Below are 23,756 nucleotides of genomic sequence, written 5' to 3' on the forward strand. Positions count from 1 at the left end.
AATTAAATTATTTGAAGAGGTTTTAATTGTCTGGCATATTTTTGCTTGAGTTTTGCAGTGTGGTGATGAAGGATCTTTGTTACTACTATTATTCTCAATCTTTAGGATAATCTAGTCTGAATTGCAGTTGATGAATCTCTGAAGGTAACACCAGGCAGCGTTGTTCTGTTCTACCAATGAGCCTGACCTGACACAATTAAGGTTACTAGCTGTGTGCTGTATTTCACAGGCTTCCATGCTGCACATATGAAAATCTCCCTTTCTGTCTTACTATTTCATTTAAAATGACTTCTAAATCAAGGCATGTATGCTCAGTTTTTCTTTCCCAGTCTGTTGTTATCGGAGCACACTTGGAAAGCAGGAAATACATGGGATATGGAATCAGAGGTCTTTTATCTTTACAGTGTCCATGTTGTGTTTTTGTTCAATTAAATAGGAATATAGTTTTATGGTAGTATTAAAGTATCATCTTTTATTGTTTATGTATTTCCCCCTCCACTACCCTGTTAACATCTTCAAGTGCTCTGACTGCTGTAGTATCTGGTCATACTGCAGTGTTTTCTTGGAAGCTGTCCATTGCCGAAGCTATGATCCAGCTGTATTCATGAAAGGATCTTTGGCATTTCCCCTCGTTTTAATTTGCATTTAGAATATGCAAATGAGGTATAATGAAATGGTAGTATTGGGTCCTGTTTCTGATGACTACTGCTCTTTGAATTGTGTTCTGGCTACCAGTTATTTTCTAGGAGAAATTTGGTTATACTTTTCATATTTGGATTGGATTTAAGGCGTAACTAGGGTTCCTTTTATGAAATTCCATAGAAATTTGACTTCTTGAAGAGGTGTGTGCAAGTGGAAGAAGGATTGTCTTGAACTACAGTCTTTCATAATGCAAATTCCATCTCTTCTCTATGTGTCAGAGCTTTGTGTTCTTTGGGATGTATTCCTGGTCTCGCAAAACCAAGGTTATACATTAGAAAAGCCTAAAAATGTGTCATAGGCCGCATGTACATGTTGTGTCCTGCAAATAATGGAATAGTTTTGCTAAATAGAAAACAACTATGTTGTGACATTTTTAAAAAGAAAAAGCAATGTATTTATTTTTCCTAACTTAGGAAATAGTACTGTAATAATTACTTGTAGAATTGGTTAGTTAAACATTCATAAAACCTCCTTAGTAATGACACTTTAGAAGTAAATCATACTTTTCCATGAAAAGAAAATGGGGGGGAAACATAGTTTTCCAGAAGGAGAATGGTTGCTGGGGGTTTTGCATTTGGGGTTTATTTTTTCCCCTTCCACAAAGTAGGGAAATAGAAAATAGAAATTTGATGGTGAAGAAATACAGATTGTCTTAGATTTGAAGTCTGTATTTTTGGTATTTAGAAAAGTAAAATTCCCTTAACCATATTTTCAGATACATATAATTAATGTTCTGCTTTAGACACTGAAGTCAGAGTGTGCAGCTTTGTTTACTTTTATGAGTGTATAAATTATTATGACTCTGAAATGGTGTTCGGTCATAAAACATTTTTTATTACATTAAATTGCCAAAGACCTCTACTCCATCATTTCCTTCCCTGCTGTTGTACAGTTAGAACAAAGCTTATCAGTTTCTCTGATGTAAAAAGTACTTGAATATTATTGTTACTATTCTTTCCAAAATACTCTGTGGAGAATCACCTTTTTCTTTTTTAAATGTCTACTAGTCTTTTAATTTCTTTTTGTTTTTGTTTGGGTTTTTTTGTGTGTTTAAGGTGAAATTTAAATGTGCTTATTTTATAACAGAAACAAAATGTCAAAGGATGAATAAAATACTGGAAAATTAATCTTACAGCATACGGTTGTCTTATCTGGGTTTTAAACATTGTTCCTTTCCTTTACAGAATGCTGCCTTTTTATATGGCCTTGGTTTGGTCTACTTCCATTACAATGCCTTTCAATGGTAAGTTGGAATAAACTAACAGTGTCAGTACTGTGCCATGTTTTACTGGTAGGTGAATATTTCACCTTCAGTGTGAGTGTATGATAGTTTATTTTTTTTTGTTATTGTAGATAAGGTGTTTGAAGGCATACTGTCATAGGTCACACACCTGTGGCAACCACAGCAGATGCTTGAAAAGGAAAACACTTACAGAAGAAGAATGTTAGCTCCCTGTAGTACAGTTCAGCAAGGGGGATGGAGCAGGATGACTCAGCATGGTTTTGTTAATTGTTGTTACAGATGGTCTCCCGCCATTATTTGAAAGCCTGTTTGAAAAATACTTTTGTTTTGGAAAAGCAGTAGCAAAGTGGCAAAATTCAGCAATTTTTCTATCACTGTATTCCGTGAAAGTTTTGGACACGCAAAGTAGTACACTTAGCCTTGAGTCAGAACATTTAAAACTGATGTAAAGAGTTGTAAATTCTGGCAGGGCTTCAGGGGCTGAAAGGAGCTGCTGTTGGATATGGGGAAGAGAGTTGGTTTTCCATTGGAGTTTTGGTTTTGCTTTATCAGTGATGAGAGAAGAATGAGGAATGGAATAGAATCAGTCACTGGGGTTCTGTTGCAAGGTCCTCAAACTTCCATTGTGGGTTATTCTTGCAGACAGTGTCATCAGAAAAAAGGCAGAAGAGTACAGTGTTTAGGTCAGTGCTTTTTTGGAAACTGTTATTAAAATAAGTGTAACTTTACTACTTGATTGATTGCTAAAAGGTTTTATCAGCTTTCTGGACTAAGCGTGACTGCAGTTAAGGAGGCCATGACTACTAACTTACGGTTTGGAACTGTAAAAGTGATCATCCATTACCACGCACCTTCCCCCCCCCCCCCCCCCCCCCCCCAGGTTGTTTTTATGGATCTGCAAGACAAAAGATTTGTCCTTTCCTCAGGATAATGTAAATAAGTGTTTATTCTTCAAATTAAGATAAGTTGATTAAATCATGAGCTCAGAACCTGTTTTGTTGGGTTTTGGGGTTTTTTTTGATGTTCCAACTTACTGCTTTCTTCACTGATAGTGAAAAGAATGCCACGTATTGTACGTGGTGGCATGCAACTCTATTGCATTCTAATTCACAAGAGAAGAGCAGAAAAGTTTTCAGAAAAGCTGAGAATCTACTGTTCTAAGATTGTGATCAGTCTTGGTTGAATTCACCAAGTTTCAGAATGTTCTTGTTCTTAAGCAGACCTGGCTTTGTAATTTAACGTTCAAAAGTAATTTGTGTACCAGTTCTTACAAGCAGTATCTTGGTACAATTTGCACTGTGAAAATGGTAGAAAACTGTAAGATAAAATTAAGTAGTTAGATTTAGAGGAGTTGATCTTTTTGAAAGAATAACTGTTCAATATAGACTTCTGCCATCAGCAGATTGTACTGTTTAGCACCTTCCAGTGAATGGTGGTGAGAGCAGCACCATCAGGTGCAGCAAAGTCAGGTGATTGTGAGCTCTTGGTATTAATAAATCAGAGCTTTGAATTAATTTAGATTTTTCTTCCATGCCTTTAAGTAAGCTTGTTGAGAACGTGAGTATAAATTGGTGCCTTAACTTACGATGTCTTAAATGCAGATAGAGCTTTATGTGAAGGTTTATAGAATAATCATATTTGCCATTTTATTCATACAACAAAATAATGTATAGTGCGGTACCAAGGAAGTTGTATATCATTAGAGTATTGGGTAGAATTTTCAGAGGAAGAAAATCTGATACAAATAAATGTTATACTTTTGTGTGTGATTATTTTTTTAAAAATCCCTTTGAGTGCTTCGCCCCGCCTTTACTATGTTTTTTGGGGGTGAGAGGAGTGGGATGTATGGTTGTGGGTGTTCAGGTGTGACAAACTCATAATAAACTTGGAGGTGATAGCAAGTCACTTACAGTAGATATGTTGTTCTTTGTAGATCTGAATTGTCCACAGGACTCTTGCAGATTGCAAAGAAAATCCTGCTTCTTTCAGAGTGAAATGCGAGTCAAACTTATTTCTGCAGCAGCTATTCCAACTATTTATGTTTACAAGAGTACACAAATCCATGTATTTTGGGCAGGTAAAGGAGACCTAGACTGTTTAAGGTGGTTTAAACTACTGTGGTTCATCCATGAACATTTTTTGGTTTTATCCCCATCACTTCAGATATTCATTGATTTTAATGAGAGGCATGTACATAGGTCTTCTAAAAGAAAGGGGTGAGGAGGTATTTCAGGTTTTTCCATGTCTTGTATAAGCAGGGTTAATAAAAAAAGTGGCAATAAGGTCAGGTTTAGAATTCTTGTTCATATTTTTACATTATTTTTTAAGTTTTCCAGCTTTCTTGAAGAGAAGTGTTGGACTGGCTTCAAGACACATATGCAATTCACTGTAATTCAGTACTGTAAACTTCCCTATTTGCTAAAGCAGCATTATAGCATTAAGTACAAATCATAGTTGATACATCATTTTAAATTGGTGATTTTGTTTGACTATTCATGTATTAACTGAAAATTCTCGGTTATATACAAATGTTGGAATAGTGTGATCAGGCTGTTTCATGCAATTAGTATAGTAAGATACACTGTAAGGGATTAGCTCCATAAATTGATTCAAGTATAGTAAAATAGATCTTACAGATCTTAAATTTTGATACTCTGTTGTTCTACACCATTTATCATCAAGCAGTAAGTAAAGTTGTCAGCTGATTTTTTCCTGTGGTTTCACTGTTTTCAAGTAGTGTAGAACACAGTAGACTAGAGATAGGTGAGATATTCACATCACTTGAATAATTTCATCTCCTTCTTAGTTATCTTTTAGATTGAACACTTAAAGAACTTAAGTAGTTAATCAAAGGCTATCTTTCATTTCTGCGCAATAGGTGCATCCAAATATAGTGGCTTGGATGCAGGTTTTTTTCTTTTACTTCAGTAAGGATTCTGACCTTCACTATCTGTCATCTGCTGATGTACACAGAGTCCCAGCAAGATAAAAAGATGGAGTCCAACCTCTGCAGTTGTGTCCTGAAACTGGCTGTAACACCCTCTTTGGCTCCCAGTGTGCCAGCCGTGGTGCTCCAAGGCTAGCCTGCGTTACTTTCAGTGACTGTTGTCTTGCAAATTGCTAGACAGTGTGTGAGACACATACTGTTCCTCAGAAACATCTTACAGGAGACTGAGATCAGTTACCCTTACAGCCCATTTAGCATACCCTGAAGCTCTTCAGTCCAAGGATTCCTTATCAGCTGTAGAAGTTACCTGTTGTCAGACTGAGTCCTTCAGCACTGATGCTTTTACTGGATACAGTCCTGAAAAAAGCCAAAGACCTAATGCAAGAGATGATCCAGACCCTTTTTCTCACCTTCATCACAGCTGAAGGTGCAGATTGTCTTGAGGAAAATCTGCTACTGCTGACTGGAACTTCTTGGCCCTTCTACAGCCATCCTTGCCAAAACAGAAGCACTGTGGTCATCTATTCAGTAAAGATATCAAGTGATATCTAGAACCACTGTCTCTGCCTCTGGATCCTTTAAAGTAACCCCACAGCCAGCCCAGTCTGCACTGCTGCATCCTCGCACTTCTGTAAGCCCCAGGGTGTTCTGTACACTGGAATTTCTCCTCTTAGCATAAGTTTGACTCCATGGAACAGGGACATGGGAGTTCAGCACAAAAAGTTTTTTCCCCTCCTCGGTTCTGATTCAAAACTGGATCTTTACATCAAGAAGGCAGCTGCAGTCTTTTATTATTCTTACGTAATTCAGGTAAAGACATACAATGAGCAAGAGGCAGTAAGCATGTACAACCCCCACGGGCAGAGTGCAGCACCTCCATCTCCAATGTAGGAGCACTGAGCAAGCTCTCCACATCCCATCTCTGCAGCTGCTGAGTTCCACAGCCCTCCAGAGGTCAAGAAGACAGGAGAAGGCAGCCCTTGGTTGTTATCTGTCGTACTGCATCTCATCTCTTGGTCACTGTGCAGGCCTCCAGACACCTGAGAGTCACTTTTCTCATAAAAGTCCTTTGAAGGCTTCACTGAGGCAGGAGCATTCTTCTCCACTTACCTACAGGAAAACACACAAAACTTACCATCAGCTGTGAGATGGCCTTAGCACCAGTCACGTTGGACCAATTCCATGAGCTGAAGGAGTCTGATCTCTCTCTTGCTCTCTCTGGCTGTCATTCTCTTTCATCTTTTTACAGAAAAGTAAGCTTTGCTCTTTTCACAGTCATCCTGAAGTAGTAAAGCAGCTGTTTAAACTGCTTTTGAAGTACCCAGGTCTACAGCGGACTGTAAACTTTTCCTGTAGGCTAATGTGCCAACCCTCAGTATTGCACACCTTACTCATCTACCCAAGAAACTATGGTTTTATGGTGGTTGCTATTCACCTGTGAGTGTGGGAGAGTCCTGTGCTGTCAAGGTCCGTTCTTTGCCCTTCTTTGCCTCCTCTATCAATACTTACCTTTTCAGGAGCAAGCTGTTAGTAACACAGTAAGATTTGTCTTTGAGGGGGGTGTTTTGGTTTTGAGGTTTTCTTGTTGTTTTCGGTTGTGGTTTTTTTTTCCCCCAGCAGGACCAGATCCTTCAGATGGTTCTCAGGTTGATTGTGTCAGTGGCTGGCAGATCCAAGGAACCGGGCTCCTCCACACAGAGAGTAGTCGAGTGGGTAGGGGGGTGCATAGGAATGCAAACTGCTTAGTGGGGACCTCTTTCATTTGTGTTGAAACACACCCCCCCATCACGCAGATAACAACCACTGGACTCTTTCATCAAATGCGATGTCTGCTCTACATGCCTCCAGGTATGTCAGTAGTTTGTGTCATTGTGCAGGACGCACAGCATTTGATGAAACAGTCCAGTGGTTGTGGTTTGCATGAAAGGCTCTGAGATTCACCCAGCTGACAGTGACATTGTGCTGGTAGTTGGCAGCCTGTGTTCCAGCTCTGTGGCAACACCTGCAATGGGAAGTCTAGGAGGGATATAATTTGAGAGTATAAAAACAGCTTGCTTACCAGTAACTTGTGATCTTCAAGGTGCACATCTGTATTGGTGCTTCTTTCCTTGTTCTGTCAAGAGTCCATTCGGGTGGTGTGGTGTTTGTAGTTACCTCCATAAGAAGGACAGAATTTAAACACACACTGTGAAGATACTGCTTTGTCAAATACTTCTCAGGTTTCAGGTGGCTGGCTGGATCTATGTATGTATTTTTTAGGTATATAAAATGGGAAAGTACATTGGTTTTAGCCATTAATGAAGTGGCAATTAACTTTCCCTTTTGTTGTCTTACCTTTCTGTGATTATATATCAAACAACTTCTTGGATTGATGAAAACACATACTATTTGCTAATGCTGGAAGAAACCTGTTCTCAGGTGCTGTTCTACAGAAGTGTTTAAAGACTGCTGCTCTAGGTATTTCACCGTTCAACTGTTACAGCCCTATGAACAGAGGAATTGTATCTACAGTCTGTAAAAGTGTTTCATAAAATTGCAGTCTCCCTGACTACTGCTGTGGATGTACAGTTTTTAATGTTCAAACTGATCATGAGTTTCAAATAGAAATTTTTCCATCATAGTTTCCCATCATTTTTATTAGTGAGCCTGTGAAATAACATGAGGCTCAGAACAGGTGGTCAGAAAATTGAGAAAGGATAAAGAATATGAAGAAGAAAGTTTCACTCCAGCTGCATCAAGTGTTTTTTCTGATATATTAGAATAATGTTGTGTTCTTTTATTTTGTAGGCTCGTTCTGATTTTCATGGTTTTTGTTTGAAATGTATGAGTGTTAATCTTTGGATAGTTGAATTGATGCTATTTTATTATATTCTTTTGCCTAGTTCAAAGCTGATTTTATTCACAGTCTATCCATGTAAAACCTTCCAATAAAAGTCTTAGGAGAGTTCACTGAATGTTTAATGTAACTTTCTATTAATTATTATGCAGCTCGTTTCTTCACTTTCATAATGGTAGGAATTGTTGTATAGATGAGTGGGTAGAAAGATAGCTGCAGTATTGATTCTGGAAGTCTTGATTTGGAGATGATAGATTCATGTCACTTTTATTTTTTCTGAATTACTGTAGCCATGCTGTGTAAAATGTAAGCCCCAGAGGTGCTTTTCATCCTCTGCGGTATCTATTTTCCTTTCCTGATTCCCCATTTTGTTGAATGTTAGATAGCTTTTCCTGTCTGTTAGTGGAAGTGCTCCTATTCTTGGAGAAAACTCTTATTTAATATAAATAAATTCTAATAGACTAAACCAAAGTTGTTTCTTACCAGGCAATTGTCAGTATCTTTAGAGAACAAACTGAAAGTCACCTCTTGCTGAATTTAGATGCCTGTCATTTTTTTCTGCAGTATGAGAGCTCCCAGCCCTTTGGTCGGTGATTTATTCTTTGGACTAATGTATGTTTGGTCTGTTGAAGGAATAAAATGAAAAGCTCTGTCTGTGCATGAAGGCAGGTTAACGAGTGGTGAAGACTAACAACCTACTTGAGAAAGGCTGTGTGCCATCATTTCTGAAGGAAGCTGCTAGCTTCTTAAACAGTCCTGCTTCATACGTGACAGGTCATCAAGCTATTAGGTTATATCTGCTCTTCCAGTTTTGGTCAAACTGTAGAAGAGTTTTGAGGGAAAACATCTGAGCAACTTGGATGCTTTGGATCCTCTAGACCCACATCTTTCTGGATGTTGGCTTGGGCAGAGGACAGAAACGGGATTAGTGATGTTTCAGAGCAAACAAAGATCTGCGTAAGGATCAAGTGATTCCTGCTGTATTGAGAAGGCCCAACTGAGGCAAACAGATGGGCCAGGAAGGTCTGTAGTTACCAGCATTGGGCCATGTTCTCTCCCGATGTTATCTCAACGTTATCCCTTTACTACTGCAACACTTGCTCCTGCTTTCCGCCTCTCATGTTGGCTTCCTTCTGTGTTGTACCAACCTGTACCAAGCCCTGATGGCATCTGTGTTGGATGTTATTGAGCACTTAGAATTGAAATGGATGTTGGTGATGTTGCAGATGTTTTGCTATTGCTGTAGTAAGGGACTGAATCTGGAGCTCTGGGCATGGCACTGGGAAACAGGCAGCCCCAAAATCAAACTAAAATTTTTACTGTAGTCTGTGTTCTTGATGTGTCCTGTAATCTTGAGTGCATTGTTATTTTGTTTAAATGTTTCCCACAGGCAAAACTAGATCAATGTTAATTCAGCTATAATGTAGAATTGCTTGTCTCTCTGTAAGAGTTAATAAGTAAATGTCCTTTCAGAATTTGAGTGTTTTATTCCATGGAATTTCAACTGACTATATAAAACCAGGCTATAGTCACTAAATTAGACGTGAACACCTACCACTGGTAGCAATTGTTGAAAATGCTGCCTTTCAGATTACTTCATTTGCGAACTTTTAATGATGCCCTTTTTCACAGAAGTAATTTGTATTATCATCGGTGATTGTCATCCTGGAAAAAATACAGACTATAATCAATACAGAATTAACACTAGAGTTAAATAAGATGCAGGCCAATATTTTGAATGGAGGAGATAAAATACATATTTTTTAGTTAGGAATGCTAACTAAAAGGTACAGTCAAAATAATATTATTTTTTAGCTATTAGCATGGTAACCTGAACAGCGTCTAAAAGGGTACAGAGATTTTTGGTTTTACTTGGTTCATTTGGATGTATTTTTCCAAGCGCCCATCAAAATGAGTTGAAAGGCATGCTGTTGCTTCCTGCATGGATTGTGTCTAGAGGAACGATGTCTTGTCCGACAAGTTTTCTTCCTCCTTGTACATTTTGAGCTTGTCTTCATTGGAAAATTGTGTTGGGTTAAGTGTTATCTCAAACACTTGTGATAGCTACTAATGTTGAGCCTGACTCGGTAACTCATCCGCAAGGGTGAGTGAGTGGTGTTGCTGTGTTGTCGGCAGACAGATAAAGTTTACACAAACCTCATAGGGGCTGTTTGTGACTAGCAGGTTCTGTGCTAAACATGACACAGTCTTTTCATGTTGTCCACTGATGATAATTTTACTGTTTTTTAAGTGCAGTGCTTCTCTGAAAGACTGGGGTAGGCAACATCCTTGTTCTTTTGAATGGATGACAGTATACATTGAAACAGTGTTTCAAAACTGCCCTTACAAGTTGTTTGTTACACTTGTGGCTTTGTTTAACTCTATTGCTAGCTGTGACAATGAATAATATTTCCTGTTGAGTAAACAAGAAACTATAAAAATATTTTTGTCTCTTAGGATTTCTCTTCAGCTTTTTTAGAAATCCATGTTTCAATGATCTTTGTGACTGAGACATGACATGACAGGAGGAATACAGAAATACAATTTTCTGACCAAGCAAGTTAGCTGAAATGTGAAGAACATGAAATTGATTAAGTGTTATGAGCATGGTCCCAGTCTCCTATGTGGTATAGAACCACAACATCTTTATTTGTGACTTTTGTCTTCTCTTTGACAGGGACCATAGCCACTGGTTTTCTTCCATTTTAAAACTTAGGATACTGTCTTTGACCAAGATGCAAATAATGGGTTTTAAATACCAGTGGCTAACATACTAAGTACCGTATTAGAGTTAAGACAAGCAATGCAAGTACACAGTCATAAAATCTATACTTTGACATAACAAAAGCACAGCTTAAAACACATGCTGGTATTTGGCCTTTCAGTTTGAGTGGTGTTCTTGTAGATGGCGATGAGCATACTGTTACGAGACATGGTTCCTTGTTTGTTATGATTTCAGTGTAGATACTGAGGTGTGTGATTCATCACCACCCATACTAGTCCAGGGAAGTTTATAGGAGATGTGAGAGACTGCTTAGCTGGTGCAAGTTTGTCCCTTTGGTATTTCGCTTTCTCATTTTCCTCGTGTAAGCAGAAAAGTAGGGTACAAGGTAGGGAGAGCCCCTCTGAAAGATTGTAATAGAGGAAACTTCAGTTCCACAATAAAAATGTAGTATTTTTTTTAAGCCCATCTGCTCTTAAGGTCTATTTAGACAAGTCAGCTAATGCTTTAGGTACAGTCAGTTTTGTTGCATTGTTCAGAGGAAGTTCTGTCCTTTCGTTTGCTTTGCCATCAAGAATGAGAAAAGAGCCTGTAAGAATTTTAGAGCAGAAGAATTGCTGATGGATTAAAAAAATTATATTTATGGGTTTTGTGTGTAAAAAAGCCTCTGAAAAATATTTATTGAACTTCCCATTCCACCTGCTAACCTTTTGTCCTTATAAATAATGCTGACTTGGAGAGCTGGAATGAGATTAATTTGCCTAAATATCGTGTGATTTAGGCACTGTGGTTAATTCCTGTCCAGTGTCCCTGTGCTGCTCCACAGAGGGTACAGTTCTCCCCGTAGGCATGTCCGTCATCTGCCTGCTCAGCGCTGGTCTCTGGGGCTGCCTAGGACAGCAGTCAGGACTGCTCCCGTGCCTAGGTGCTGGAATACTGCCCTAAGTGAGACCGATTCCTATTTCTGTCGTTGTACAAGCAGTGATGTATGTGAAGGTGTTTTGTTTCAACCTGTCATTGGGTTTCAGTCGAGCTAACGCAATGAGTCTTAGCTGTTTTCTCAATTCCTCTGTGAAATTTAAATCTATTATCTTTTAGTTGCATTTCAGCTGTCCTAATTTTATGCAGTTGGCCTGAGAGGCAAAACAGTCTTGTTTAGAATCACATTTTTTCTGCTCCGAGGTACAATTGTTACATAGCATTTTTTGTTTTACCTGGTACAGTGCCATCATGAACAGGGGCATGCGTAGAGAGGAATTAAAGGTAAGGAAATAGAATCAGAGCCATCGTCACCTGTCATGGGAATATGAAAACCAAGTTAACATGGGAGGAGGTGGCAAGCTTGTGTTTTTTTGGAGGTAATTGAGTGACTGGAAAGTAATGGAGCAGTAGGTATTAGTTGAGTCCCTGCACAGCACTGGTGCTAGAGAAAGGGAGGAAAGAGGAAAATGGAGCAGGTTGGTGCAGTGGGAGGAGATGTGCATGATCTCTCCTTCTAGGCTTTCTGTTCTGCTGCTGCTCTCAGGGGGGTCTGCACTACCTGGAATCAAAAGCAACCTACTAGTTGGTTGTAACATGAATGATCACTGTATTATTCTAAAGTTGTAGTAATTTTGTTGCTAATTCCTGAGTCATCCTTTCAGAAATACCAGATATGTTACTGTATTTCATGCAGCAAATTAGTTTCTCTAAATTAATAGAAAAGATTAGACTTTCAAATATAGCAGGATATCTGGAGTACAAAATTACCCAGTCCTTGACTTGCACTGAAAACATTGCATGTAAACCATCATTTTGATATGTTCTTCTGTAACAGTGCTTTCTGATCTGCTTTCTGCTAGTCATATAAATAATATTGATTATAAAGTAATGCTTCAGTAAATAAATATTTTTTTAATCTGTGTTTTTCTTTCAGGGCAATTAAAGCATTTCAGGAGGCGCTTTATGTTGATCCCAGCTTTTGTCGAGCCAAGGAAATTCATTTGCGACTTGGGCTTATGTTCAAAGTGAATACAGACTATGAGTCTAGTTTAAAGGTAGGTTTAAATTGAATTAACATTTGTACAAGTTGTGTTTAATCTTAAAACTGCAGGGATGCATAAGCAAGTAGCAGTTAAATAGTATCTGCTCTACAAACAGAAGTGCTTCATTATGAAATATCTTAATCTAAAGACAGAGTAAGGGTAGAATTTGAGGTGCATTAGATACTAGAAATACTCAAAAAAGCCCAGGAGAACTGTAGATGAGGACTGATACTGCAAAAGATCAAAATTCAATGTAGGGTTCTCATTAAAATAGTACATTTCGGGGAGGAGGCTGAGGATGCACAGAAAGGTGGAGGAAAAATAAAATAATTAGTAGCTTGGATTTCTCTATTTCTATTTTTCCCTTTTTCCCCCTTTATTTTCCTATTTTTCTTCTTTCTGTTTCTTTCCTGTTTTTCTTTGTTCTATTTTTCTTCTGGTTTTTCTATTTTTTCTTGTTTTTTTCTTTTTTTTTTTCCCATTTTTTCCTATCTTTATTGGTTTTTTCTGTTTTCCTTTTTCCCCCTAGCTGCCTTACTGTAAACTGGGAGTTCTTAAAAATTATTAAAAATAGAAAGCTTTTATGCAAAATAATGTTCTCACATCAATTTTTTATATACTTTCTACTTTTCTAGCAGTTAATCATTATTTTATTTACTGGTTTGAGAGTCAGTTTCTAAGGCAACAATTCCCAGCTAATCAGTTACAGATGGTTTGTGTTTATATGGTACTTTGTTTCTTCTGTATTCCTTTAAATAAATTTTTACTGCTTGCATTCTTTTTTGGTCTCCAGTTATAATCTGTCATTTTATCTCCCTCCATTCAACATGTTTTCCCAGTTTTTTTCCTCCTACCATTTCCTAATCTATCCCCATGTTCTTTTCTTCCTTAACTGTAAATTTAGGCATGTGTGTCTTGGAAAAAGGAAATGTTCTCTTAACAGAGTTTTATGTGCTGGAAAATACACCTGCAGGGCTGAGAATTTTGTAATTAGTAATTAAGTGTAACTTACAAACCTATTTCTGCATATTGATCTCTCCCAAAACTACTGAAAACATTAGGTGTTTTGTTTTCAAGAATCTTGTGGCTTCCTTTTCCTGGCAGATTATTTTCCTGGAAGTTGTATTTGTGGGGCTATCAAAATCACATTGTCCAATAAAGTGTTAATATCAATTTTTCCTTTCAGTATTTGTAATAATGGGAAGCAGTTGTCACATCAGGCTTCCTTTTTACATCCAGAGTCCAGGCTTTCACCTCCAGAGACAGGTGGAGTTGGAAATTGTGATTAGAGAGGATGATACTGCATAGAGGTAGGAAAGATTCAGTGCAATGAATGGCAAAAGAGAGCATGGGGAGGTAGAGGTAGACCACTGTGTTGGGAAAGGGATTATGTGTGAGTTTGGGTGGTCCTGTTTCTTTGTATTTTGGCACAAATTTATTACTGCCTGTCATGATACAGGGGGAATAAAAGAAGTGCTGAAGTAGTACAGTTTGGGTTTAGTTTTAAGGAAGTCAGGGTCAAAACAGAAGAGTACGTTTGCAAGGAGGTAGTAAACTTGTAATCAGGTAGTGGAAGGAACTTCAGCAGTATTTTTACTAGAAGAAATTGATAAAGAAAAAAATAACCTTTTCCTGCTGTGCCATGAAATATGTAATTCCATCAGTGAATCAAGTATTTAAATAAGTATTATGAGAATTAAATCTTAAGTAATTTACTGTGTTTGATCTTCACAACTTTGTGAAATAAAACGGTCATTTATCACAAGGATTTTGAGTATACCAAACTTTTAGTTTTCAATACCCCAGCTACAAATGTGACAAACACCAAAATATTATTTTAAAAACAGAAGGAAATTACTCCTTTGTAACGCAGAATTATCATGATTCCATTTCTTTTATGTGCTATGTGATTAAGTCACTTAAGAAAACAAATGGCATCAACAAAAACAGCTGGAGCAGAGTGAAGATCTTCAAAAGGGTGATGAAATAAACGGGGCAGGGGTGAGGGGGTGCCGTAAGGATAATTTTACATTATCTTTAAAGCAATGTAACTGCAGGTTGTTACTGAAAGGTTTTTCTCTTTTTCCACCTTGCAATCCTGATTGCATTGTTCAGCATCCTCTGCTACATTGAATAGAGTGATTATTTTTTTTTCCCATTTGCAGACTGAGGTGGCTCCGAAGTCTAAAACAGCTCAGCTTGAGATTGCCCAGTTGCTAGATTCAATGCAAGGTAGATGACAGGAGTGCGTGAATGGGAAGGAGTGGGTAGAGTTCTCTTACCACCTTCTGATGCAACACATAACATGAAACTCTGCTTTGGAATTACCAACTGAAACACCTGAGGTAGAGTTCCTGGTTCGCTTCCTTTGCTATGGAGGTGGCAATCCTTAGCAGAGAATAACAGTGAGGAGTAGGAAAGAAAAGACCCAGTGGGGCAATCCACTCAGTCTCGGAACAATTACAGCTGTATTCAGTTCATCTTTTCAGTAGATTTAATGTGGAGTACTGAGACTGATCTACTTTGAAAACAAAGTAATACTGATAGAAACATACCAGTTTATACATCGGAATATATCAACTGAGGAGTAGACAAAGAACAAGCAGGACAGTAGCTTCTTTGAAAGCCAATCTGACTGATCCCTGAGTTGAGGTTTAAAAAACCCCACACTTAAGCCAGAACTCTGAGTGACAAGAATACAAAAGGCAAGTCAGAAAATACTTAGTGAAGAGAACAAAACAAAGTTTGGGTGCAGTGGTTATGCACAAGCATAGGGAGAATAAAACGAGGAAGAGCTAAGATCAAAGAGTGTGAAAGGATGTTTTCACAGTCTGTCTCTTTCTCTGAGACTGAGCATCTTGTCTCTTCAGAGAAGTAACCTGAAGTAATGAAAAGACACAGTTGTCTTGTGCCTTTTTGGGCTTTGTGGACCTTTTTAAAAGGATCCAGGATTTTAGAGAACCATTATGGGCTTTAGGATCCAGTCTGATGGATGACTGACCTTGTGCACGGACCCTTTCCCTGGGGCTCTGTATAACGGGATTCGTAGCCCAGTTTGAGCTTCCTATTTGACACTGAGGCAGAAAGTGGAAGTAACTTTTCATCTAGTATTCGCTTGTGACTTCTGGATTTCACAGATTGTACCAATGTTGCATTAATGTACTTTGAAATATCATAATATTTTTGATGGTATTTAAACATTCATATTAAGTCTGTAATTGCTAAGAATAAACCATTGCCAACAGATGAGTCATTGTCAGTAAGAGTCTTCAGTAAAGGGGGAAGATGGGAGTCTGAAGGTCATATGTTCCATGTTTTTCACAATTTTAGAGCATTACCATAAATCATCTATATTTTATGTAAGCAATTTAAGCTCAAAATTAATTTTTACTATTTTAAGATGTTGATGATCAAGATAATTGCTAGAGTGCTGTTTAACAAGCATAAAATCAACTCTGAGTGTTTTTTCAAATCAATTACTGCTTTTGCATGTTTTTAACATTGCTGCAGTTAAGACTTGCAAATTGCTATGAGAACCCTTGACTGCTCTGTTATCCCATTGCCATAAACTGGTAAGAACACCAGTGCTGTTGAAAATTACTTGGCCTTCAGGCTGACATTAAGAGGTGGGGGCAGGGGGGTGTGAGATGGGAAGTGGCCCTTCTGGCTGAAAAGAAGGATCCTTGTGTAACCTGGCAGTTAGGGCAGTGCTACCTTCAGAGGTGATACATGAAAGCTGAATTTGCCCCGTTCATCAGAAAAGTAAAATTAATTCCAAAATCAACTGACAAGGGGGCGGGGTGGTTGTGGGTTTGTTATTGATTACTATAGCAGCAACATACTAACAAGGTTTACTACCTCACAGTCCTAACCTTTTCACACTTCACTATGTGTCCTGCTGCCCTTCTCCTATTTGCCATTTCCTGCGAACAACACTGGGAATACTCTTTGTGACGGTGTCAGCTGTTGTGGCGCCATGATTATCTGAAAGTAGAATAAAGCAAGATCTCTAGGAATGTTATCTTTTTATTGGTTTGGTAAATGTAGTTGGAAAAAATGTTCAAGCTTCTGAGCATGTGCCACATTATTTCCGGCATGTCACTTGATATCCTAGTTATTTACCTATTTATTGAATATATTTTTTCAATTTTAGCCTCCTTTTTCCTACATGTAATCATCCTGTCTTGCACATGTGTCTTGGTTCTTCTCTTAAGTGCTTTTGAATCTTAACCGATTTCTAGTGAATATGTCAGAATGAAAGAGATTTCGAAGAGAAGTTCCTAGAACATTTCTCTGCGATGTTGCCCCAGACCCATTTGAGCTCTGCAAGCTGAGGGCCAGGTGATCAGGTTGGCTTGATCTGCATCAGAGGCACCAAATGACTGCTCGTGTGTCTGGTCTCTTGGGGTGTGAAAAATACCTACAAAGGGAACTGTGCAATCCACACAGGAGCTGCTGTGCATCGGGCGACCCCAGTGCCTCTTGTCCCGCTGAAAGCTGAATGCAGAGCTAGGTAGAGCACAAAGGGGGAGCTGAGTGTGTTGTGTAGGACCATTGACGTGCATAAAAAATACGCTGAGGAAAAAAGGGAAAATCACAGCTTTGGTATTGCTTGGTTTAATAGTTACTTTGGAAATGGCAGCTATGGGAAATCAGTCTCCCATCTGGTGCTCGTTCTGCTTGATAGTGTTGGAGTATTGTGTGTGGTGCTTTCGGTGGGGAGTTAGGGCTACGATCCTGAAACCCTCTGAATGTAAAATTCCGCACTTCTGTTGTTTGCTGACAGACTACTTAAAGGAAAAAAAGAAATCTGAGTTTTTCATATTTATTAGAACAGTAACTTTGAGGGAACGATGGGTGGGTGGGAGAATTTCTGTGGGTTTGATTTTGTGAGAGGGTGTTTTGTTTGCTTTTGGTTGGGGTTATTTCTCGTGCTTGTGGTGGTTGGTTTTGGTTTTTTTTGTAATGTGGGGTCAGTAGGAATTCTGCACATGAGCAGGTTATTTTATGGCAAACCAACTTATGTTGTGCTTTGGGAATTTTCTTTGGGTTTTGAGTATTGCAGATGCATCCTGTACCCATAAACAAAACCCTTAGAAGAATGACAACTGCATTTCTCATGTTTTCAGATATCTGCCTTGCAGTAGAAATAATAATTCTGCCTTTCACTTTTAGAATTTTTTCCTCCTTATTTATACACAGAACAGCTATCCTAGTAGTTTGCTTCAGGCCTATGCTTTGATCTTGTCCGCAAATCATAAATTTAAGTACAATTTTGATTTTTTAATTATTTTCCTAAAGATTCTCATTCGTTGATAATGTTAAGACATACTGCTTTTGTTAGGATTAAAAAAAGGCTTCAAAAGAAATAGAACTTACTAGGAAAATATGCATGAATTACGTGCATGTGCATGAAATAAATTAAATACTGATACACAGATGAACAGCTCGAAGTACTTCTTTATAGTCAGACACTTTTTCCATCACTTACTCCAATAATTCTCCTATCTCTCTATATATCTTCATGAAATACATTGTTAGCTACTGCAACTGTTGTATGCCAGCATGTAGCTGTTATAGACATATTGTTCATTTTTTATGTTCTTTTTCTCGGTAATAAATAAGGATGTATTTATGAAAGTGAAATTGTGCTTCCAAGCCTTCAAGTGCTGTTTCACAACCTAGTTATTTTTCATATGTGCTTAGATTAGTAATTTTTAAGCTTCAGCATGTTAAATTGAAACTTTAGTTATTTTCAGATATTAAGGGAAAATTAACTAGACAAAATACATAGTTATGAGAGGTTTTAATTTCTTATGTCTAGTTTTATGTCTGTAATTCTAGCAGAAACTAGTCAGCAACATTCTTGGGTAAAAACAAAACAAAGGGCTTTAGCTATTGCAAGGTGGATACTCAAGATTTCAGGCACTTCACCTAAAAAGCATCTTGTGGAGAGCAAGATGAAATGAGTCAGAAGATTAATTTAATAAAAACTTAAGTGGATGGAAACCAGCATTTGGGAAGGAAATTGCTCTCTAAGTCTTTGTAGTTTGCATATGTGAATGATGGAGAGATGTATACGAGAAGTAAGAACATGAAAAGTTTTTTTTTTTTAAATGCAGCATGGAACTGCAGTCAAACTGCAAGAGAGTAATAGTGTAACTGGTTTTGACAGTGGATCACACCATTACAATGTCTGGCCTATGGAGTATTTTCTTTGCCCTCTCTTACTTAGTTTTGCTTGGGCTTTTGAGTAATTTTGGAGTTTTCCTGTAAAACTGTAGGTGTATTTTAGAAATGCCACGATTACAAAGAGCAGTAAATACTCACATTGAATTAATATGCTGTGTGGCATGTTCTGTCATTTGGGGCAAGGGGAAGAACAAACCATGAGAAGAGCAATAGTTGACTCAGAAGTTGAGCATTCAAGCTAATGAGTGTTGGTGCTGGTACACTTCATTTGCGGACCTTCTCATCAGAGGTATCTTGGTCCAGGTTTGTTGGCTGTAACTGTAACCGAAAGGTTGGCATTCAGGGCACACAGTAATAACTAGCCACGTGTACTGGCTGGGTAGCCACAGATTCCCATGAAGGATTATGCTGTGCTTTCGGTTCAGGCAGGGTGGCTGTGTGGGCTGGGGGCAGAGTGCTGCAGGTCCTGAAACCACCCCAGCTCTGGGCGTCCAGCTCCACGGTGATGCCGGTGATGCAGCAGTGGTGGCAAGCTTCCAGTCATCCCCTTTCCCAGTGGCATTTTGTTGTGTCTGGCAGTCTTTTGGGCTTATAACACAGCAATAGCTAAATTGTGATGTTGCACAAATAATGATAAAACATGCAGGCAGCGTGAGTATTGAGATAGCTTTGTGAAAATCACTGTGGTGCCCTATGTAAGACGTTCGTTAGTAGATTTGAGTGCAGCCTTCTTTTGCCTAGTGGAAATAACAGCTTTTCTGATCTTTCTGTCTGAAAAGAATTTTTCACTTGTAGCTATTCAAAATGAGATTCTTCTCAGCATATCCTGTTATCAGTTTTATTGGTATATGTGACCTTTGTATCTTCTGTCCTCAAGCAGCTTTCTTCTGCCCTGTCCATGGGATAGTTTTCCGCAGTCTTAAGGGTTTTGGTTTTGGGGTTTTTTGAATGCTGGACAAAAGTAACAGAGGGTTTGCCCTGCAGAAGCCTTTATCTTGCAAGATGCGTATGTTGTGAATTCAGATGGCTGGGGAGCGGAGCTGTGAGCTGACATGGCAGCACACATAGCGCGTCCTTCCCTGACCCTCTCCCCTGGCCCTGAACGGGCCTGGCAAATGGAGGCCTGGCGCTCCGCCACGGCCGATTACGCAAGGCGCTCCGTGTCCTACTTACCCGAACAAAGGCTGCACTGAGGGACACAGCCATCGCACCTAGGTCACATAGGCAGAAAAAGCCATGTCCTGACAGAATTTTACTGAGTCATGATGGAGCTTTCCTTCACGGTAAGTCCGTGAGAATTGTCAGGTTTCAAATGATGGCTTGCCGTGCTTGCTAACGAAATGCAGAACCGAGAGCTCTTAAACTTGCTAATGTCATCCTCGAGAGGAGGAGGGAGTAGTCTCCTCTATTTTCGAGGTCTCTGGCTCCGATGTAAACAGAGACAGTACTGAAAATACTGCACTAAGAAGAAAGCAGTTCTTTTTGTGTTGGTCATTTATCAGTTAAAGAAGCAACAAAAACCTGGGTACTTGCCTCTTAAATGGTAAAGGACTAATTTGTGAGGAGAACTGGTGTTAATTCTAGCAAGGAAATCATACTGAATTATCTAAATCAGTGTCAGATTGCTGTTACTTTACTACCAGACCTAATGCTTTCATCAGTTCTGTTTGTATGGAATCCACTGTGCTTCTGATCCTTGGGAAGGTTACCTTCGGAATTGTTTCCACAGTCAGAGGCAAGTCAAGGACTTCAGAGGAGACAAAATATGCTGTAGATAATTGTGCAATTACAGATGGCTACAAATCAAGGTATATTATGATTTGTGCTGCAGCTCTTGAAGAGAGCCTGTTACTTTTTAACATTCAGGACACTGCCTTCTAGGTAAATCCTCTTACTCAGGATTTGAATTTCTATAGACTGCTGTCTGCCTTGAGGTATTGTATGTCGTCTCTGAACTGCAGCGGCCTCTCCTGCATAATAACTATTTCACACAGCAGTAGCCAGCTTCAGTGCTGCAATATTTGAGAGAGGTGCAGATGTTTGCTAGCCGCTTCTGTTTGTTGCAGAAATGGAAGTTGGAAATTATTACTATTTTTTAATTTTTTGGTGCTGGTAATTGTGATTAGTGGGTCTGCTTTTGGCTTATGAGGTTTATGCGTTAGAATACATGCATGCTTTTTTTGTGTGTCTGATTTTGACTACTTAGCGGGGAGCTATGTATTATTTATCTGGCAAGAGGTGTAGGTTTGCTGTCTATGTGCATTTCAAAGGTTCTTGGTTTGAAAGGTTCTGGGGTTTTGTGCATTGCTTTGTGAAAATTGTTTAGTGTGAATGGTTTATTTTGCTGTAGTTACGGGCTTCAGTTTATCAGTTTATTTACTGTTGGTAGCTTAGTGTATAGCGCAAGCAGAAATTTACTACACAGGAAATTTTCATCATGTGGATTTTGAGATTTCAAAGTCGGCTAATGTAATCGTAAGAATTTAAATGTTTAGGAGGCATCAATAAGAATATTCCTGCCTTTTTTGACTGTTCAGCACTGATACTACCGGTATAGTTAAAGATTAAAATGGTTAGATTTTCTTATATGGTTGTGTGCTTTCTCTCAGTGAGTCTCGCTGTAATAGCCCTTCTGAAAAGCTACTGCAGAACAGTTGCTGATCATTTCTCTTTAGATCTGCTTATTTTTTACAATAGCATTGCTAGGTGAGAGGAAATCTGTTCATTTCTCTTTATCTTTTCATATTAATTGTTAGTGACAGTGCAAGATGACACATCTTTGCAAAAAGGATTTTGTACCATTTAGATCGGTATACTCAATGTACAGGCCAAAGTATATAGGTCTGTTCCTTTTTTTCTTTTGTCAGGCAAAATGCAATGTAAAGTACAGCATTTTATTTTTATTTAGTCCTTTTTTTTTTTTAAGTTGCCTGCTTAGTAGAATCACTATGGTAACCGACTAAAGGATGTCTCTGAGGCACACAGCCTGCATTGCAATGTAAGTGGGGGGAGATATTAAGTTGTCTGACTGCTTGAACAGTAGGAGAAGGAGCAGGCAGGGCAGAGAAATAAGCTAATATTTAATATTTATTTATTTAATGCTTGCTCTCAGGTTAAAAAGTTATTTTACAAGTAATGTATATGTGAGTTCATAGTTTTCTGTGCTCTCTTCTGGGAATAATACTGCTAAAATGTTCATTAAAAATCTTAATTTTTTGTTACCATACAACTTGAGTTTGTTTCATTTCTTAAAAGCTGTTACATATTACAAATGATGATAGAAGTCAGTGAGGAGGTAAACTGCATCACTGTGTGCCTCAGAGCTCATGGAAGTGTCAGCATTCTATTTTATGCTTTGCTATAGTTAATACATTGATTTTCTAATATTTTTTCTGTTAAAAATGTTTATTTAGAAATACAGTGATCTGTTAAACTCTTAGAAATCTTGGAGATGTGTGTTATTTAGACATACTATACATGAGGTATTACTAGGACCAGACCATGATGAAAGTTATCTATTATCTAGTAGCTTGGAGTATGACAATGCTGAAAATGAATTGCATATACACCCATTAATAAGGATATTTTTTTTTTTTTTTTCTTCTCTCATTCTTCTGATGAGCTCCTGATGCTACCTAGTTTGGCATCTTAAACAGCCAGACCTAAATTAGCATTTTTGTGCCAACAAAATAAAAAAACACTACTGAAGCATCAGTAGTGTTTTGTGTATTAGAAGCCACCTGAAACTGTATTTTGTAGGTAACTGTATTTATTACCAATAGTATTATATATGCTATCTCTTAGGTTCTTATGTTTGTAGGCCTTATTCTGTATTTGATTAATATATTAATCCAAATTCTACACTGTGTAGGAATTTTCTACAGAGTTTCTGGAAGAGTTCAGAGGCACTTGAGTTTGCCTGTTACGTTCATTTTAACACACTTGGTTGAGTTTCAAACTGTAAATAGTGCTCACTACATTAGCATGACACTTGTGAAATGACTGCTTACATCCAGACTTTCTGGCAGACAGACTTCATTGCTCTGCTTGTGTGTGACCTTCGTTCTAGAAGAGTGAAATACTTGGCTCAGAACTTCAGAATGCACAGTTGTTTTAAGATATTTTTCATATCTCTTGAGGAAAAGTGATTAAAAATAAACAAGCTTTAATGTGTAACTGAAGTTACCTTAATACCTGGAGGAGAGGATGTAAGAATTTATGAACTCGTGTTTTAATGCAAAGGTATTCAGTTTGTGTGCTTTTTGACAAGAGATCAGTTTTTTTTAAAAAAGACTTCAAATCACTCCATTTGAAGAAAGACTGTTCTGTTTTTCTAGATAGAAAAATGGAGAGCTTGGATGTTTCTCACCATGAGGCTGTGGGCTGGTATGACTACATTCCCAGTTGTGTATTCTGAGGAAAGCTTGATCTTCCAATTCTGACCATTCATTTGATGCAGCCATTCTTCTAGGTGCTATCCTGGTTGTTTTGAGAAGATGTCTGTTGCCATCCTACATTACTAGAAGCGTTGCTGCATCTGCAATAAAAAAAAATTACTTTCCTATAACAAATAGTTGAACAGAAATTGAAAATTGTTTTCTTTAAGACACATGGTAAAATGCAGTATTGATTTTCAAGTACAAAATTGATTTATTCTTAGTAACTGGCCAGAGTGCTGCTATTACTTTGTTTGAAAAACAAATAATTCTCTTTTTTTCCAGCATTTTCAGTTAGCTTTGATTGACTGCAATCCCTGCACTTTGTCTAATGCTGAAAGTAAGTACCCTATAAGTATTTCCATTTATTTTGTTGTAGATTTTTTTAAGTTTTATGCTCAGAACTGCATCAATTCTTAATGAAACAATCCTTCAAAATCAAAAGAATCAGTACTGAGAGGGGGGATACTACAAAACTTGGCTCCATCTGTGAGTGGATACAGATCTTCCAGTGGAATTGTGGATTGTTATAATAAATGGAATAAGTAAAAATTGAGACTTAGCTTATTAATTGCTCTGAAGTCTTGAGTTCTGGAGGAAGTTGACTGTTCATTATTTATAAATGTAGTGCTTGTGCCATGGCACAAACTTAAT

The 23,756-nt window shown here is 38.1% G+C and overlaps 1 protein-coding gene across 22 annotated transcripts in view; it reads left to right on the forward strand.

Annotated features, from left to right (window-relative positions):
• Positions 1-23,756, forward strand: part of KDM6A (lysine demethylase 6A) — a 162,871-nt gene that overhangs the window by 75,716 nt on the left and 63,399 nt on the right. For 21 of the 22 annotated variants that reach the window (XR_008746832.1, XR_008746831.1, XM_055801800.1 and 18 more), the window contains exons 5-7: positions 1,887-1,945; positions 12,366-12,486; positions 23,388-23,442. Coding sequence is in view for 20 of the 22 variants with exons in the window: in XM_055801800.1 (XP_055657775.1) it covers positions 1,887-1,945; positions 12,366-12,486; positions 23,388-23,442 (235 nt within the window). In the remaining 2 variants the exon portion in view is untranslated. Of the gene's footprint in view, positions 1-1,886; positions 1,946-12,365; positions 12,487-19,928; positions 19,950-23,387; positions 23,443-23,756 lie in introns of those variants that run through there. The other variant, XM_027782518.2, reaches the window with a different exon arrangement.

This window comes from Falco peregrinus, chromosome 4 (assembly GCF_023634155.1).
Source record: "Falco peregrinus isolate bFalPer1 chromosome 4, bFalPer1.pri, whole genome shotgun sequence".
Taxonomy (NCBI): Eukaryota; Metazoa; Chordata; class Aves; order Falconiformes; family Falconidae; genus Falco; species Falco peregrinus.